The sequence below is a fragment of the Scardinius erythrophthalmus genome (assembly GCF_964197995.2).
Source record: "Scardinius erythrophthalmus genome assembly, chromosome: 24".
In the NCBI taxonomy this organism is placed as follows: Eukaryota; Metazoa; Chordata; class Actinopteri; order Cypriniformes; family Leuciscidae; genus Scardinius; species Scardinius erythrophthalmus.
The window spans coordinates 16,441,508-16,461,105 of NC_138244.1; the positions used below are offsets into that span (position 1 = coordinate 16,441,508).

General features: G+C 34.6%; 1 protein-coding gene across 2 annotated transcripts; it reads left to right on the forward strand.

Annotated features, from left to right (window-relative positions):
* Nucleotides 1-1,796: 1,796 nt before the first annotated feature.
* Nucleotides 1,797-15,806, forward strand: parp6b (poly (ADP-ribose) polymerase family, member 6b). 2 transcript variants are annotated; one of them, XR_014029438.1, is made up of 23 exons: nt 1,797-2,038; nt 2,479-2,655; nt 2,897-2,974; nt 4,140-4,234; nt 4,636-4,696; nt 5,698-5,788; nt 5,866-5,932; nt 6,026-6,175; nt 6,535-6,673; nt 8,126-8,257; nt 8,418-8,513; nt 8,604-8,696; nt 9,621-9,746; nt 9,840-9,905; nt 10,168-10,235; nt 10,308-10,356; nt 10,447-10,559; nt 10,673-10,745; nt 10,847-10,916; nt 14,009-14,161; nt 14,327-14,390; nt 14,502-14,586; nt 15,054-15,806. XR_014029438.1 is itself a non-coding variant. In XM_081356908.1 (23 exons), exons 2-23 carry the CDS (start codon nt 2,611-2,613, stop codon nt 15,148-15,150), a joined length of 1,938 nt encoding a protein of 645 aa, XP_081213034.1. In that variant the 5' UTR covers nt 1,797-2,038; nt 2,479-2,610; the 3' UTR covers nt 15,151-15,806. The 2 variants fall into 2 exon arrangements, 1 of the variants encoding a protein (XP_081213034.1); XM_081356908.1 differs by having other exon boundaries at nt 14,009-14,088.
* The last annotated feature ends 3,792 nt before the right edge of the window (nt 15,807-19,598 follow it).

Genomic DNA, 19,598 nt, shown 5'->3' on the forward strand with positions numbered 1-19,598 from the left:
TGACCCTTTCTTTGATATTCTGTTTTTTTTTCCATTAGTTACTGTCTCTCCGCTTTGATTACTGATTATATGGTTGTTTGTTTCTATGGTTACTTATGATTTGCACCTGTCTCTCATTATGTTCGCCTTGTATTTATACTCCCTGTTTATTTTAGTCCCTTGGCGGTTCTCGTTTATGATTTATGTGGTTCGCTGTTATCCCTTCATGAGTTCCTGTGTTTCTCAATATTTTGGAATATAATAAAAACTGCCAACTTAAAAAATAAAACACAACTCAACAAAATAGAAGAGAACACAACAAAATAAAAAAGAATATAACTCACCACAGAAGACCAAAAAAGAACATAGAATAGAATTCAACAATGTAATAAAACAAAATAGAATTTTTTTACCACACAGTAAAGGAACAGACAAGAAAAGAACACAGAATCAAATAGAACTCAACTCTTCACAGAAAAACAGAACAGAAAAAATAGAACAGATCTCGACATACCAACAAAAAAAAAACCAATAGAATAGACACAAGTCAACACAATATAACTCAACACACCACAGAATAACAGATAAAAACACAACTCAATTGAATAGGACAGGAGAATTAAACTGAACACAATACGATAGAACTCAACTCAAAACACCACAAAACAACAAAACAGAACAGAGAATAGAATTTACCTCACCACAGAGGAAAGAATAGAATAAAATACAACTCAACACACTAGAATAGAACACAATAGAATAGAACTTAACAAGCCATAAAACAGAATAGAAAAAAAGCAATAGAATATAACTCAACACACCAGAAAAGAACAAAATATAACAAAGCACAAAATGGAGCACAAAAAATAGCATAGAATGAAACACAACACAATAGACTAGAACACAACATAATAGAACATATCACTCAATAAAAGAACAGAATATAATAAAAACAATAGAGTAGATCCCAACACACCACAAAAAGAGCAGAATGCAAAATTGAATTTAACTACAAAATAATGGAATAGAATAAAACAACACAATAAAATAGAACACAATAGCACGCAACTTAACACACAAATGAACTAAATATAATAAAACATTATAGAACAGAATTTACCACACCATAAAATAACTAACTAGAAAAGAACACAATTAAATAGAACTCAACTTCAAGAACAGCACAGAAAAAATAAAATAGAACAGAGATACCACAAGTCAACACAACAGAACTCAACACACAAGCACAGATTAGAACAAAACTCAAATGAGTATGATAGGATAGAATTAAACTTAACACAATACAACAGAACTCAACACACCACAAAAGAAACAAAACGAATTTATAAGAAAAGGAATAGAATGAATTAAATACAATAAAACACAATAGAATAGAACTCAACACACCAGAAAATAACAAAATATAACAGAGCACAAAATTGAATTTAACTTGCCATAAAGAATAGAACTTAACATGCCATAAAAAACTGAATAGAATAATACAATAGAATAGAACCAAATAGAATAGAATTTAGAATAGAAAACAACTCAGCACAATAGAATAGAACAGAATAAAAGCAACAGATCTGCCCTTTGTTAAATGAATGACACACACTCACACGTGTGTGTATAACACAGCATGCATTAAGAGATGAAAATATAAGGTCATGGGCACGCAGGGGGTTGTATTTGATCTTCCGTTCCATGATCTACCAGCCATGTCTTTTCAGCTCACCCCCTCCCCTCCTCTCCTGCTACTACACACTGGCTGTCAGCTGCCGGTCTCATGACCCGGACGGCACACACTGAGCATGCCCGAGCTGTCGTGTGTTGTCAGGGAGAAAGCAGACAGCGGAGACAGCGAGAAAACAAGCCATGAGTGGAGCCAGATGAGAGACAGTAACGCTAGACAATAGGGGTACTCATTTCTAATTAAGACTCTTTGTGTCAGCCAACTCACTATATATACACACGCTTCCTGGTGTAGAGCATTTTGGGATGTTTTGTTAAGGTTATGCCATACAAACCTGGTTTAAAGCATCTGCCTTGTCTTCAAGAGGTAAGACTGGAATTTTCTTTTACAGTGCAGAACTACTGCAAATGTAATATGTTTAATATTTTATGGATTGTGCTCATATTATGTTGTATTCATTCATATTTTAGTTCATTCATTTATTGTTTAAAGAAAACATCAGAACATCCAACAGGTGTACAGGATAATTAACAAACACAAGACGTCTGTAAAGAACAGAAACAATGGACTTTTACAGTGTCTACATTATTGATTATTAGAATTACTTTATTTAAAAATACTGTATTCGATATAAAAAATATATTAAAAATAAATCAATAAATGTAATCCTCCATATAAAATACGTGCATGCAATCACATTTTAAGTGTTTTGTAATGTGCACCACACATAAGTCAATGTGTGGTGACACAAATTAACTCTAAATGGATGTTTAATGAATTACCACTCTTGAATTGTGCTGTCACAGACTGCCATGGAGATGACTTTGCTAATGGACCCCAATAAATGAGCACAGCCCTTCAGTCGGCTTTGTTCAACCTGCGTTGACTTCCCAAACAAATCCCAGCCTAGCCAAACCACACTTAGCTGGAATGGATGAATGTGGCAGAGGAAACTCACTAGAGCAGCATCTATGAACAGCATGGTAGGGAAAACAAACATGCTAACCATTATCTAACGCACTGTACGCAAATAACATGCCTTGACTTAACCAGACCAAGCGGATGATCTAAGATGTAGGCTGCCCTACTGACACACTCACCTCGTTGAGTAGATTACTGACTGACTGATAAGGGCTATTCAGTGTCTAATGAATGGGGGATGGGTAATGAATTAGTGCTTCACAGGGGAAATTAGCTGTGATTGACCCCTGATAACTTTTTCAGAGCATCGGTGAGCAATTCTGGAGCGACGAGGACTCGGATGGTGACAGCGATGGTGAGGATTTCATCTACGGCGCCCAGGTTAGCATATTACCAAACAATCTATTAGAAACTCATGCTAAATCTGAAGCTAATTAGCTAAATTAGTCAACAAAGCTAGTTTTGTTCATTTATTCATGTATTTATAGATCTATCTACATGTATTTTATCTATAATTTGTTCATTTTGCTCATCTACATTCGTCAGTGGCTGAATGTAGAGTGCATTGGTGTTACCAAAGTGCATTGTGGGGTTTTCAGGGGATTAGTGTAGGTTTAAAGGCGGCTCCCTAGTATGAGGAGCAGCAGATGGCTCCAGTTTTTCAGTAACTGTCCTCTCTTAATGAATAACAAATGAACGTATTGTTCGGGACATTATTTTCACTTGGTTGAGCTCCTAAAACAGTAAAATGACTATTGGTTTTTTAGTTCAGCATCAATGTAACATAACTGCAAGCCAACATAATTTTGATATTACAAATGAAAGAATGGTTTCCCTGTCAGATCTAGCTGTAGACTACACACTCTGATTAAGTGCTACACTTTGGATTTTTTTTTTTTTTTTGCAAATATTCATGTGATATCCGCAGCACAGTCATTAAGGACAGGAACTTTTTTTCATCATAAATATGCCTTAAAGATGATTTCGGTAATGTTATGCAAAACTCCAACCTGTGTGGATAATGTAATAATAAAAACCAATTTATGGCAAACAATTCATTATCAACAGTGGACATAATCACATAGAGCCAGGACAGTATATGTTATATAAGAATTGGCTCTACAGGTTTATAGGTCGCATAGTTGACAATTTCACCATTTTGACTCATAATTTCAATTGCAGGCCTTGTCTGGCCAACCACATGCTATTTTCTTGGTCAGGTTAACGTCATTTGAACATATATTTGAACTGAAATAAATATATATAACATAAATATATATCGCAAACCATAACAATGTACCCAACATAGTTGATAGTTTATTAATATACTCCTTGACATGACGTTATTTTAGATACATTATTGGAATAAAACAAGAGGGCTCTTAAAATAATGCATTTAAAATAACAGTTTTTCGTTTAGTACAGGGTTATTGTCATAAAATAAAACTTTTTATTTGTATTACTTATATTTATTATCATCAATAGACATGAAATGTATCCTTGTACATTGTAGATGACTCTTATGCTAACACAAGTTTCTATGCAGGGTCATTATGCCACTGACCTGAGTCGACACCCGCAGCTGGACATCGATGTTGGTGCAGTGAAGGACATCTATTCTGAAAGTGCCGTTTTTGTCAGGTACATTTTGACCCACGAAGCTTCAACAAGTCCCATGAACTGCTAACATGGGAATAAAAGGAAATCAACTAAGCTTGTATATGAGGATCATGTCATTTCTACTGTGTTTGAGGTCATTTTATTATATTATTACACTGTAAAAATTGATTGCTGTGATTAAGAAATAATGCGTTGTTTCAACTTTAAAAAGTCTGTGTTCATGCTTGACTAAAAATATTAAGTTTAGTTAACTTTAGTTTAGTTTAGTTAAGTTGGATATTTAAGTTATCTCAACAAATTTTAAGTTGTTATAACTAATTGCAGCCACATTTTTTACAGTGCTTGGTTTGGGAAGCCTCTGTCCACAAAATGTTCACCATCAAATGTAACTGTGGAGTTTTTACGTGCTCTCTTTATTTCAGGGAGTATGAGACCATTGACGATGTGGACATTGACCTCCACATTAATGTCAGCTTCCTGGATGTAAGAGCTTTTGGAACTTACTTTAATAATTTCCATATTTAACATATTCCAAATGAGCCATTTGAAAAAGGGCAGAAATGCACCATCACGTACAGTGCTATGCATAAGTTTAGACACCCATGCTAAAGTTGACTAAAAAGAGGAATAAAAAATCATGTTTTGGAAATTGAACTTAATGCCTTAATTAAAAAAAAAATAGGAAAAATCAAACCTTTAAGGACACCAATTTTCTTTGTGAATGAATAATGTATCGTAAATAAATAAATGTTCTTCCTTAAAATACAGGGTGCATAAGTCTGGACACCCCTATGTTAAATTCCCATAGAGGCAGGCAGATTTTTATTTTTAAAGGCCAGTTACTTCATGGATCCAGGATACTATGCATCCTGATAAAGTTCCCTTGGCCTTTGGAATTAAAATAGCCCCACATCATCACATAGCCTTCACCATACCTAGAGATTGGCATGGTTTTATTTCAGTTAGCCTAATAGCTGGTTTGATTTGCATTGGTGTCCTTAAAGGTTGGATTTTTCCTAATTTTTTTAATTAAGGCATTAAGTTCAATTTCCAAAAGATGATTTTTTATTCCTCTTTTTAGTCAACTTTAGCATGGGTGTCTAAACTTATGCATAGCACTGTAGGAAAAAGTTCACATCCCCTACTCAGGGCTATTATAGTTAACTTTAACTAAAACTAAAACCATAAAAATTACTTTTGTTACTTGAAATAAAATAAACATTAACAAAAATAAAATATAAAAAACTTATTTCATTACAGCTAGTTCCCAATTCAACATTTTCATTGAGCTTAGCTTGATATACTAAAATAATTCAAATTAAAACTGAAATAATAATCAATAAATAAAAAACACTATACTAAAATACTAAAATTTTAACTCAAAATGAAAATGGAAAATTCAAAAATTAAAATACAAAATTCAACATATAAAAAAATCTTTAATAGTATCTCAATGCTACTAAAATAATGTTTGCATTCTGCAGGAGGAGGTGGCATCAGCATGGAAGGTCAGTAGAACAGAGCCAATCATTTTACGCCTTCGTTTCTCCCTCTCCCAGTATCTGGATGGACCAGGTGAGTAACTATTTTAGTTACAAAAGACTGGAAGTGACTCAACTTAAATCCGCTGACAGCATCTCCACCTCTTTAAGAACCCACTGTGGAGGTGTTCCAGCCAACTTGTAAAGATGGTTTCTGCCTTGGGGTGCAGCTTAAAAGGTGAGCTGTGTTTCTATTCTGTTTTGTCCAAACTGACATACTGCATATGCCTCGGTAATGATTACACCAACAAATATTGATGTCTTCTCCCAGAATTCTCAGCACTTTTGTATCTAATCAATGGAGACATCTCAGCAACGAGTTCCTGAACGCACAACAGAGGAAGAGACACAGCTGGTTTAAGGCTGGAGGAACCATCAAGAAGTTCAGAGCTGGACTCAGCATCTTCTCACCAATAACCAAGTAAGATAAGATCCAATCTAGTGGTTCTCAACCCGAGGGGGCTCGGCTCACTAGCCTCAGTGATCATCCAAGAGGAACCGCGAGATAATATTTAAAAAAAAAAGTTCACAAGTTACCTTGTAACCAATCAAGTCAACGTGTGATCAACAAAGAGCGGATCTCTGAGCTGGTGTGAGTGAGTGGAGGCGGGACTAATTTGCATATTCATAGAACCGCTTGCAGTATTGATTTGGAGAAGAAGGGGGACCTTGGAGTAAAAAAGGTTGAGAACCACTGATCCAGAGAGTAAAAAATATGTGCCAAATATCCTAATAGGAATATTAACAGTGTTACATGTTAACGGCTATTTTTCCCCCCAGGTGCTCCAGTGTTCCTCTAATTCAGGGCCCTGGGGTGAAAGCAAGGCCAGCAGGACAAGAGTTAAGAGTGACCCGCTTGATGAGCCGCTCTATGTCCTGCACCAAAGGAGATCTGCACACCTCCAACCCAATTGGACAAGTGCGTTTAAATATGCCTACATATAATAATGTAATCTATATGTATCCTGATGTCCTTCAGAAACATTTCTTAATATTATCAATTTTGAAAACAAATGTTAATATTAATACTAGGGCTGTCAAAGTTAGCGTGTTAACGAGTTAACGCAAAATCATATTAACGGCACTAATTTTTTTAACGCTCGATTAACGCAGCGCGTATTTTCTGTTTGACCCGTGGCCTAAAACCTAGTTGGAGAAATGGAGATACACAGTGTTGCTAACTTAGCGACATTGCAGAACCATTTAGCGTTTTTTTTTCCTTCAACAAAGCGCCCAAACCTTATTTAGTTTCTGAGAATCTACCGGTACCGCCGGTACTGCTCTCCCAGCACGCGCGCGCGCCTCTCTCTCTCTCGCTCTCTCTGGAGAGAGGATACTTTAATTCAGTTAAACACATATATTATGTTGCTTCTCTAATTTTACTTGCAAGTATAGCCGAAATCAGAGCACAGATATTGTCTTTATTTTATGTGTATTTGATTTCATCAGACGACGGCTCGATTATCAGGATTTTTGTGCAGATTAACATCTTGGAAGGGAGAGCTGGTTATGTCTTAATGGTTCGCTTTTCATTCACTATTTCAAATTCATTTCGTTGTTTGACAACAGAAACAGTAAAATATACCAATGAAAACTGTTTTATTGAGAATTTAGCTTCATCAAAATGGGCACAGAGAGAGACAAACTATAATGTAATAATAAATAATAAATGTACTTGTAGCATTTTCAGAAGAGCTGCCCTGTCATGCAAAAATCTAAACATGTTTGTGTTAGTAAATTGCTCAGTGCAAAGAAAGAGAAGTAATGGGAACCTGATATTTCTTTGTTCTTTCTACATGTGTCTAATAGACATGAACAAGTTCTTTGAAAAACATATGACCTTTGAAACATGTCTCGTCTTCATGCTCTATGTTGATTATGGTTTCAATAATAAACATACATTTGCATAAAGCATCCATATTTATCCATGCCCAGTTGATTAGAGTATTACAAACTTAAAAAGTATTAATTTAAGGTACATTAAAAAAAAAAAAAAATGTGCGATTAATCGCGAGTTAACTCATGACAATCATGCGATTAATCGCGATTAAAAAAAAAATAATCGATTGACAGCCCTAATTAATACTTAATATTTTTATGGAAACTGTGATGCATTTACTTCAGGATTCTTTGATCAATAGAAAGTTCAAAAGAAAAGCATTTATTTGAACTAAAATCTATTATATTGTCGTCACTTTTGTCCAACTTAATGCATCCTTGCCGAATAAAAGTATCACTTTCTCTCTGACCCCATATATATATATATATATATATATATATACCGGTATATATATGAATATAAGTGTGTATGTATATATATATCTACACACACACTGTCTCTCAAATGATTGACGCAGTGCTTTTTTAACAGACTGTGGCCGTCCCAGGCTCAAGATCCACGGTGCACATCACCACCAGGCAGCTCATTCAACTCTTCTTCTCCTCACAAGCGCTCATGCACTGCAAGAGCATCCCGACCCTGGAGTACGGCTTCCTCGTTCAGGTAAACCTCAACATTATTCAATGCATGCTACGTTAAAATGTATAACACTTCTAATATTTGCATAATGAATTGCAATTGGTCTTATTTCTTGTATTCGTTCATGCTGTTTTATTCATGAAACTATTTAACCTGATTATCCAACTTACCTTTTGTCCTCTAGGTTTTGAAGTACTCAGAACAAAGGATCCCAACTCTGAACGATTATTGCGTGGTCTGTGATGAACAGCATGTCTTTCAGAACGGCTCCATGCTCAAGGTACAACACATACTTGGAAATCTCCATTGAAATGCACCGGTACGTCCATATCACTATCATCACAATCTATTTTCTCATTGTGTCGTTCAGCCTGCTGTTTGTACGAGAGAACTGTGCGTGTTCTCCTTCAACACTCTGGGCGTCATGTCAGGAGCTGCAGAAGATGTAGCCACAGGAGCTGAGGTATCACACACACTTCACTTAGCTAAATCAAACCATACCATACCATAGACTTCTATTGTTGTTATATAAGATGGGTTTATATCAAATTTTATGTCAAAAGTTTTTTATGTTGTTGAAAGAAGTCTGCATTTACAGTATTTGATCAAAATACAGGAAAACAGTGATACTGTCAAATATTATTACAGTTTAAAATAACTATTTTCTATTTGAGTAGATTTTAAAATGTTGTTTATTCTTTTGATGTCAAAGCTGAATTTTCAGCATCATTACTCCAGTCTTTAGTGTCACATGATCATTCAGAATTTTTTTTAAATAAGAAATTAATCATTTTATTCAGCAAGGATTCATTACATTTATCAAAGGTGACAGTAAAGACATTTATAATGTTACAAAAGATTTCTATTTAAAATAAATGTTCTTTTGAATTTTCAAAAGTATCACGGTTTCCACAAAAATATTAAGCAGCACTGTTTTCAACAATCATAATAATAAGAACAATTATTAAAAACTGAGCACCAAATCAGCAATTAGAATGATTTCTGAAGGATCATGTGACACTGAAGACTGGAGTAATGATGCTGAAAATTCAGCTTTGATCACAGGAATAAATTACGTTTAGTGTATATTTCAGTAGCACCTCAATGCAGTACACAAGATCCGAGGGGAGGAGTCGGATCTTATATAAGGGGTGGAGATTGGTAGGTTTAGGGGTGGAGATGGGTAGGTTTAGGGGTGGGTTTAGGGATCAGGGGGTGGAGACGGGTAGGTTTAGGTATATGTAAGGTGGGAGGAGTTGGATTTTATCCAACTCCTCCCCCTGGATTTTATGCTCTGCATTGAGGACCATCTCGTATATTTACCAGTAAATAGAAAATAGTTATTCTGAAATCTAATAATATTTCACAATATTACTGTTTTATACAGGTAGTGGACCTGCTGGTGGCAATGTGTCGTGCTGCACTTGAATCTGCCCGTAAAAGCATTATCTTTGACCCTTACCCCTCTGTCGTTGACCCTCATGACCCCAAGTCTCTGGCCTTCAATCCGAAGGTAGCTTCTTTACCAGACAAAACGTTTCTAATTTCATTTTTAGAATTCGGGAATTTCCTGTTTAGAATGACTGTGTTCATTTCCCGCTTATAGAAAAGAAGTTACGAGCGGCTGCAGAGAGCATTAGACAGCATCACGTCAATCCGAGAAATAACACAAGTGAGTCATTTGTAAAATGCAAACACTATTTGAGACACGTAATTTTACATTATCCATGTCTTGGCATTATTCTAACCAAGTTCGAAACAATTCTGTGAATATAAGAAGACAATTTCAAAGCCTGTTGTTATGACACACTTCCTTCTGCCAGTTGTTGGCGCTATGACTGTGACTCACAATTGCTACATCAACATTCACATTTTATAGACCGTTCATAGTCCTTGTTAAGGAAATGAGTGACACCTAAACTAATATTTTACAGGGCCCTTATGTTGAAATAAAGAAACAGATGGACAAAATGGACTCGCTTGCACATCCTCTGCTACAGTGGTGAGTGAAGCTGTGTTTCCTCAGACATTTTCCTGTCATTGTAATGACCCTTAATCTTCTTTTTCTTCTCAGGATTATATCCAGCAACAGGTCTCACTTTGTCAAGCTCCCCTCCAGCAGGGTAAGGGCGTTTGATCACATTTTCTCTCAAATAACAGCGTGACTAAACCTTTATGTCCTCTGTCTCACTCCTCCGTTTTTGTGCTTCCAGCAACTGAAGTTCATGCACACCTCCCATCAGTTCCTGCTCCTCAGCAGTCCTCCTGCCAAAGAGGCCCGCTTTCGCACCGCCCGAAAACTCCACGGCAGCACGTTCGCTTTTCAGTGAGCTTCAGTTTAGCATGAGATCATATCATGATCACTAACATAAACCAGCCTGGAGCAACATGAAAATCTTGACTTTCTGTGACTAATCCCTGTTTTTTTTTTATCTTCAGTGGTTCTCATATTGAAAACTGGCACTCCATTCTACGAAATGGACTTGTAAACGCCTCTTACACGAAACTACAGGTACCACGGTTACCCCAATGTAGTGTGTTACCCTACCACAGATTTCCTGCTTAGCATATTGGGCCTTGGCCAATATTTCTTCCTGTTCTCTTTGACACAAGCTGCATGGGGCGGCCTATGGGAAGGGCATCTACCTCAGCCCCATCTCCAGCATCTCATTTGGATACTCAGGTATGAGTCTTTGGTGCTACATTTTTTTTAAATATGCATCGAAAAGTTAATCGTTTTGGACATTTTGAGAGACAGAGACATTTTGGACATATTTTGACAATTTGGGACAGGGACCATGGTAATACCCTGATTTTCTAGACATGCACCATGATAATACCAGTTAGGTCTTCGGGGATTTTCAAACTAGGATCCAGGAACTTTTCAGGGCTGCAAGGCGGTCCACAGAAAATTTGAGAGAAATAAAAACATATTTCAAGGTTATTGTTAACTTAAGATACTAATTAAATATGTATAATGCAATAATTTAACATTTTCGACTGATCATTTTCTAAAAAACTGGTCAGATATTATAGGTCAGATTAATTACCATAAATATAAATTATTTATACTAATATTATTATTATTATTATTTTAGTTTAATCACAATATATCTACAATTTTGTTTTCCTAAAAACAAATCAGATTGAGATTAAAGGGTTAGTTCACCCAAAAATGAAAATTATGTCATTAATGACTCACCCTCATGTTGTTCCAAGCCCGTAAGACCTCCGTTCATCTTCGGAACACAGTTTAAGATATTTTAGATTTAGTCCGAGAGCTTTCTGTTCCTCCATTGAAAGTCAATGGACGGCATACTGTCGCGAGCTATTTCACGGAGTGTTTTTGCGTAGCGCGTCTGTGTTGTAGGTCACACGCATCACACATGACCAGCGTCGGCCAATAGTGAGCCTACGTGTGACGTACAACATAGACGCGCTACGCAGTTACACTACCTGAAATAGCTCGAGGCCCAGAGAGAAGGAAATGAATAGTGGAATAAAGTCGTTATTTTTGTTTACTTTTTGCGCACAAAAAGTATTCTCGCCGCTTGATAAACTTAAGATTGAGCCACTGATGTCACATGGACTACTTTGATGATGTCTGTATTGCCTTTCTGGACGTCAACAGTATGCCGTCCATTGACTTTCAATGGAGGAACAGAAAGCTCTCGGACTAAATCTGAAATATCTTAAACTGTGTTCCGAAGATGAACGAAGGTCTTACGGGGTTGGAACAACATGAGGGTGAGTCATTAATGACATAATTTTCATTTTTGGGTGAACTAACCCTTTAATCAAAACAAATATAAATTAACAATTATATATATATATATATATATATATATATATATATATATATATATATATATATATATATATATATTAAGAATTTAAAAACTGGTCAGACATTATGAGATTAATCACAATAAATATAATTTAGTTGTATTTTCTTTAGAAACTGGTCCGATTATGAGATTATTCACAATAAATATAATTTATTTGTATTTTCTTTAGAAACTGGTCCGATTATGAGCTTAACCCTCAGACGGTGTTCGTTTCGGAGTCACATCCTGGGCCTTCCCGGTCAGAAGTGACCGGAGGCCTAAAAATGAAACTTCCTCCATCCCAGTAAAACCAATGCAATTTATTTTTGTTCTATAATATTTATTCTTTTTAATTTTGTATTTTAGATCATTTTATTGAATTTATTCATATTTATGCAATATTTATGGTCTATTTTTGCCATTGAAATTAATAAAAAAATTTATATAAATATATGTATTTTTTTATTTTTTATTTATGCAGTATTTTAGTTTAATATAGAGTCTAGGCCTTCAAAAAAAAATGTTTGAAGCAGATTAGCACCATCTGGTGAGAGTATGGAGAGAAAGCGTAGAAGCATGGTGTAACCACTAGATGGCATCTATACAGTTCTCTATGGAGAGGCATGTGAATTCCCCAGCTGTTTATGGACACATTTACTTTTTTTTTTTTTACAGAATTTGTAACAAAAAATGCAATTCATTCAATTATAACACTTTTTGTAAAATAATATTAATTTTAATTTATTTTTTTATTTATTTTTTATTTATTTTTCAATTTCCCATTCATTTTCTATAGGGGTCATTTTTGACCGAAGACCACAAGTGTGACTATTTTTTTTACGACCACTTAGCATGCTCGAATCATGACCTCAATTTTTTTGTGTGTGCACATACCTAATCCCATATAAGTCACCAAGTTTCGTAACATTCCAATGAAGCTGTGATTTTTAAAAATTCAAAACAGATTTTTTGTAATCAAAATTTATTGGTGTTTATGTGTATAAAAGTGTGTGTGTATGTTTGTGTGTGTGGGTGGGTGTGTCTTTTTTGTACTCTTGATGTTGTAGAGTGTCACCCCTTTACAGCAGTGTACTTTTTTTTAGGATTGAGGCCGATTTGTAGATTGTACACACAAAAATTCGGATAATTTTTTTTTTTTTGTCAATTTCCCATTCATTTCCTATGGGTCGGTCATTTTTGACCGAAGACCAAAATCGTCACTATTTTTTTTACGACCACTTAGCATCCTCGGATCATGACCTCAATTTTTTTTTGTATTCACATACCTAATGCCATAAAAGTCACCAAGTTTCATAACATTCCGATGAAGCTGTGATTTTTAGAAATTCAAAACAGAAAATGTTTCGGTCAGAAATGACCGAGGACCGTCTGAGGGTTAATCACAATAAATATCATTTATTTGTATTTTCTGTAGAAACTGGTCAGATTATGAGATTATTCACAATAAATGTAAATTATTTGTATTTTCTATAGAAACTGGTCAGATTATGAGATTAATCACAATAAATGTAAATTAATAACTTATTTTTATTTTTTAAACAGGTCAGAGAAAGTAATTATAAATAATTTATATTAATTTGGGATTGAAGTCATTTAGAAAACAACATGTTTTTTTGTATTATAGACACTTTATAGTATCATAATAAATGGTTTTCTCACATAAATGTATCTTCATGTATTAAAATATACAGCTGCCTTTATATTCTAAGGAGGAGGCCCCTCGCAAAGGTATCATACGTTTTGAGGGTCCTTGGCATCAAAAACTGAAACAAACACCCATGATAATCATTCTGTACTATGATTTTATATCCGAGTACCATCAATACCACTGCCAGATTATGTTTTTGAGGAAACTTTTCTGAAGTATTTGAAATAATTTTGAATGTTTTACTGCAGTGTTAATTAATGCTGCTGTATTTGTGTGCAGGAATGGGAAAAGGACAGCACCACATGCCTACTAAAGAGGAATTAGTACAGCACTACAACCGGGTCAACACTGTCTTACAGGTATTAACTCTATCTGTGGAGATTGGACTGATACGGATGTATTACAGGTGCAATCTGTAGTTAATCGTATTAGGTGAGTCGAACCTGATTGGAAACAATATAAGCAGAGTCATATAAGTGTTATTTGTTCACTTTTGGGATTGCACTCACATCGCTAGTTTATCAGCTACAAGAAAGACACTTCTTACTTTCTTGTATTGTATGTATCACTGTTAAATGTGTCATTTTTCTTTTGCAGTGTCGACCCGTACATTCAAGGTTTCTTCAGAGTCGGAATCTGAACTGCGTTGCTCTGTGTGAGGGTATGATGTTTATAATACCTGGAAATACAAATTATGTCATTCAAATCATTGTAGAGATTTTTTACTAATAGTAAACATTTTAAAAGTGCCTTATTAATTTTTGTTCAACAGTAATAACATCCAAAGATCTACAGAAACATGGAAATATTTGGGTCTGCCCGATTTCTGATCATGTCTGCACACGGTTCTTTTTTGTGTGAGTATCTTCCCCGCTAACAGGGGAGGTTAACTTTTATGGTCAAACCAAATTGTCCATTTTGATTTCATGCCGCCTTTTAATAAAACATTTGTTCAAAGTTATCTGGTCTTATTAAACTTCTCAAAACATTAGCACAAAGAAACATAATTTATAGAACATTCATGGAACGTTTTTACCTGAAACGTTTTGTTGGACATTTCTGAAATGTTACTACTTGTTTAAGAAAGTTCAGAGAACATTAAAAAGTAACAATCCCATAAACGATAAAAGTGAAGAAAGAAGAAGAAAATGAAGGGGGGAAAAAGCGTTTTTAAAACATTTAAATATGTGGATATTTTTAACGTTCAGAGAACATTCAGATATAACGTTTTTAAATATTAATGTGAACATTAACAAAACAATCATAAAACATATTTATGTTTGCTGGGTCTACGCTTTAGCATGTTCTTTGTCTCATTCCTCAGGTACGAGGACGGTCAGGTAGGAGATGCTAACATAAACACACAGGACGTCCGGATACAGAAGGAGATATTGCGGGTGATTGGAGGACAATCGACCTGACTGACCCGTTTCACCACTGTGACGCTTTGAGAAACTCTACAAGGGAACATATCAACTGAAAATGGGAAAGAATTACCTCAAACTAGGTGTTTTTGATGACGCTAACCTCCAGTCAAGTTTGTCTTTACATGGAAAGAACGGAAACCCCTTTTGTAACTTTTTTGATAAAACATTTTCTTGATTTTTAATTTAGTCTCTATTTATGTCATGTTCGCTTTACATTTTTTCTACATAATGAGAAGTGCTGTTGAATTTACAGCAGTTGAAAAAAAAAAAATGAATTCCCATTTTGCCCACTGGGGGTCTCTATTGCCTAAAGAGAAGCATAAAAATAACTTGGAAATGAAATAGGAAAGGCTTCTAATTCTATAAACCTGCCATTTTGAAGTGTTTACATCTATTTACATCTAACACTAGACTAGAGATTACAGGTCCTGTTTAATGTATGTTTACTAGTGAAATGCAGCATATCCGTCAGTTGATTGAGTTTATTTTCATGAGAATGTTGTGATGCCACTTGTTATATGGATCTTAAACCTCTTACATGAAATGTTCACGTTTGGTGCTGTGCACTATAAAGGCATCGTGTTCTCATTCACTCTTCAGAGAGCTTCGAGTGGAGAAGACTGACAATAAACTACACGTAATGACACATTACAGACGAGAAAGGTATGATTTTTGGTCGATGTCAAACTTGAGAAGACGCTAACCTAATCTGACTGAGGGTCATGCTTTTTCAAACGGCCCATTTTTGTATTTCAGAAACTCATACAGGTTTAAAACAACATGATGGTGATTACATTTTTGGGTGAACTATCCCTTTAAGACCTCTCAAATTCCCTAACAATGAAAACGGTTTATAAACGGTCTGAATAACGTCTAAACTAAAACGTTTCTGCAAACTGTTGGTGTACAGTCTATACATATAACTTTTTAAAAACATAGATGTCAATGGAAAGTCCCCATAATGGTAGAAATAAATAGGCTAGGTCTGTTGTCATACTGTTATCTGTTGTGAGTCACGACCCCTAAAAAAATTAATAGTGTGTTGCATCGCGCCAAAGTCCCAAAGGACATTTTGACTTCTCGGTTTAGCCAGCGGGTCTGTTCTCCTCTGAAGCAGAAACACATAATAATTCATAACAGTGCACTACATCCACATGAGCCCCGCATCTGCTCCGAGACCCCATACCCAAAGTATATTATACGTGTGTGTGTGTGTGTGTGTGTGTGAGAGAGAGAGAGAGAGAGAGAGAGAGAGAGAGAGATTTACTTATAATTATGTATTTTATTTTATTTTATTTATATATGATTTATTATATAAATAAAAAAGTGATACAACATATTAATAATAATATAATATTAAGTTAACTTTACTGTTTAATATTCATCCCATATTAAAATGCATTTAGAAAAATTATAATGTGCAATTATTAAAAATTATTATTGTTATTATATTAAAGTATGTATTTTACGTTGTAGGAATAGGTTACATTAAGGTCCTATACAAAAATGTTATAGGCCAGATTGTGTTGGTTAATATATAAAATGATATATAAAACAGTCATTTTATATATTAACCAACACAATCTCTCTATTTTGAAGATGCCTATGTCATATAAAACACAATTGTTCTCTCTTCTTATTTTAGAATAACAACATTGAAAAAGGCAGTGGAACATCTTGTTTTTGTCACTTGCTTTAATTTGTCCTATCCACTTTGACTAAATTGCCTCTTCTTTGTAGGCTTCCGAAAACTGCTTTGTATGATAATGTGCACATGATTTTTCTTTATCATTTACTCTAAAGTTTTCTTTTAGTAGACAGGACCAGTGCAAAATGGATTGATGTTAGGCACATCTTTCATTAAATTACACTGTAAAATAAATGTTGTTTCCACTTAAAAGTAAGTGTTCGTGCTGCCTTAAAATTTTACGTTTAGTCGACTTGAAATGTGAAGTTGTACTAAGTGACAACTTGGATATTTGAGTTGACTAAACTTAAAATTTTTAAGCCAGCACGAACACTTACTTTTTTAAGTTGAAACAACTATTTTTTCCCAGTGCAGACATCACTACTGACACATCCCGATGTTAGTTTAAATGATCCACTTTTTATTCTGTTAGTCCTTCTGTTCCCCTTTTTCACTGTGTGTGGTTATTATCTTTCTCGGGACACATTTGAATGCTTTGACCCTCGCAAATGTTGTACAAGTGCAGATCACGGCTGAACACACCTCGATACAATCCAGCTCGAGTAGTTCTGACACCCTCAGCAAAACGTGTTCAGAAAGCACTTGGACTGAGCCGTGAGGGAGAACTGTTCCAGAATGGAAGTGAGGCATGAAGGAGCCCTTTTCCATTTTTTCATCAGCGAGAAAATTACCCGGGCAGTTTTCAAGCTTGCATATTTCTCGCTACAGAGGAACTTGCTGTTACAGTTTGTTTTTGAAACGCTCTTGACTGGCGCCCAATTTCTCCTTCCACACCAGCGGACGTGAAGTAAAAAGCGAATCTTTAATATTCCTCTCATCCCTTTGTAAAAGAGATTGCCTCTTTAACCAAAGTTCTCACTGAAGCCCCACTCAGTCGCCTCACACCATTAAACAAACTTCATTCTGACTTCATTTCCCTGGGGGTGTTGCAATCTGCAGTGCTCCTCTTTGAGACCTAATTTCCCTTTAATTAAATTAGTAAGACTTCCAAAGAAATCCGCTAGAGAGGCCCTGCGGCTTGGTTTCTGTTGTCGGGCAGATAACGGCTGTGAGTGTGTGTCGTCTATGGAGATTGATAAAGTAATTGAAACAGTAATTGTCAACATGTTCGCTTTTATCTGTTCTGGGAGCTTACTAAAATAAGACCGTCTGGTTGGCAGTGCACTTGAAAGGCCCAGTTTTACCACCAGCATATCTGTAACTGGTCCTATAGCATCTTTAAAGACACTCACTGAAATGTTTCCACCCTTTTACACTGTAAAATAGCATTCATTTGGTGGGAAACAATGTAAAAATGCTACAGCAAAAATATTTACCTAACCAAATATGCAAGATAAACATTTATTTAATTGTAAAAAAAAAAAAAAAACTCACACACAAATGAAATAAAATTATAAAAACAAAAACATTATATATATATATATATATATATATATATAAGTATAAATTATAATAAGTAATTCATAATTTGTGCTTTGTAAAAGACAAAATGTATCCTTTTATTTAATTTATCATCTTTTAAAACCTTATATTTAACTCTAAATGGTAAAGTATATTTAGTAACATATTTTTAATAAATATTGTTATTAATAATAACCTGTTGTAGTAATTTTGCTATAGAATATTGATAAAACAGTTTCTTACAAGTAAACATAAATAATTCTATATGAAATTGTGTTATATTTTAAAATTCAATATATATATATATACTTTTAAAGTAAAATACTTCTTAAAATATATTTTTTTAATTATAAATCGCATTATAATTTTAGAGTAAAACATCCCTGCATCAACCATCACATTTGTATTGATTTTTTAAAGGGTTTTTCCCTTATTATTATTGCTATTATTATGTACATTTTACTGTTTAATGTTGTAATGTAAAGTAGCATATTAATAAGCAATATTTTAATAATTTAATAGCCTACATATTCAATTATTAATAAAAAAAAAAACCTGTCAAGTAATTTCTCTGTGTAATATTGTTAAAACAGTTTCTTTCAAGAAAAAAAAAATAATATTTCATATGAAAATATAATATTTTAAAAATACAGTATATTTACCATTATAGCACAATATTTTTGAAATTGTATTTTTTTTAATTATGGAGAAACACATCACTGCATGAACAATCACATTTGTATCGAATTCTTTATAGTTATATTTCTTATTATTTTTGTTGTCGGTTATGTGCAATGGAGTGTTTAATGTTGTTTGATTTTACATGAATTTTTACTGCATTATTTTAGTGTTGGTGTTTTGTTTTTGTACCTTGTCTATATAGTTACAGGAAAAGCAACTTATGATAAACTTTAAGACCCTCCATCAATCTAACTGCATATAAAATATATTTTACTGTACATTTTACAGTGTATAATTGTGCTTTTTACTCTTTCTCGTCTCATTGAGCAGAAAGCTTGCCTTTCCTTCTGTCAACCCAGTTTCTAGAATGTTGGATGCTCCCCTTCAGGATACAGACTGTGTATTTTGTCAAGCAGAACCGTGTGGCCCTCTTCTCTGATTGAAATCACAGCCTCGGGGCTCTAACACTTTGAGAGCGTTCAGCAGCCACAGTGGGAATAGATGCAGAAATGGAACCGATGAAATGGAACCGACGAAACAGCCACCTTCGGACATTAACGTTCACCATGAATCCTCACTTGGTAAATGGCAGTTTGTTGTTGCTATATCAATTTAGCATTAGTTTTTTTATATACAAACATAATTTCATCAA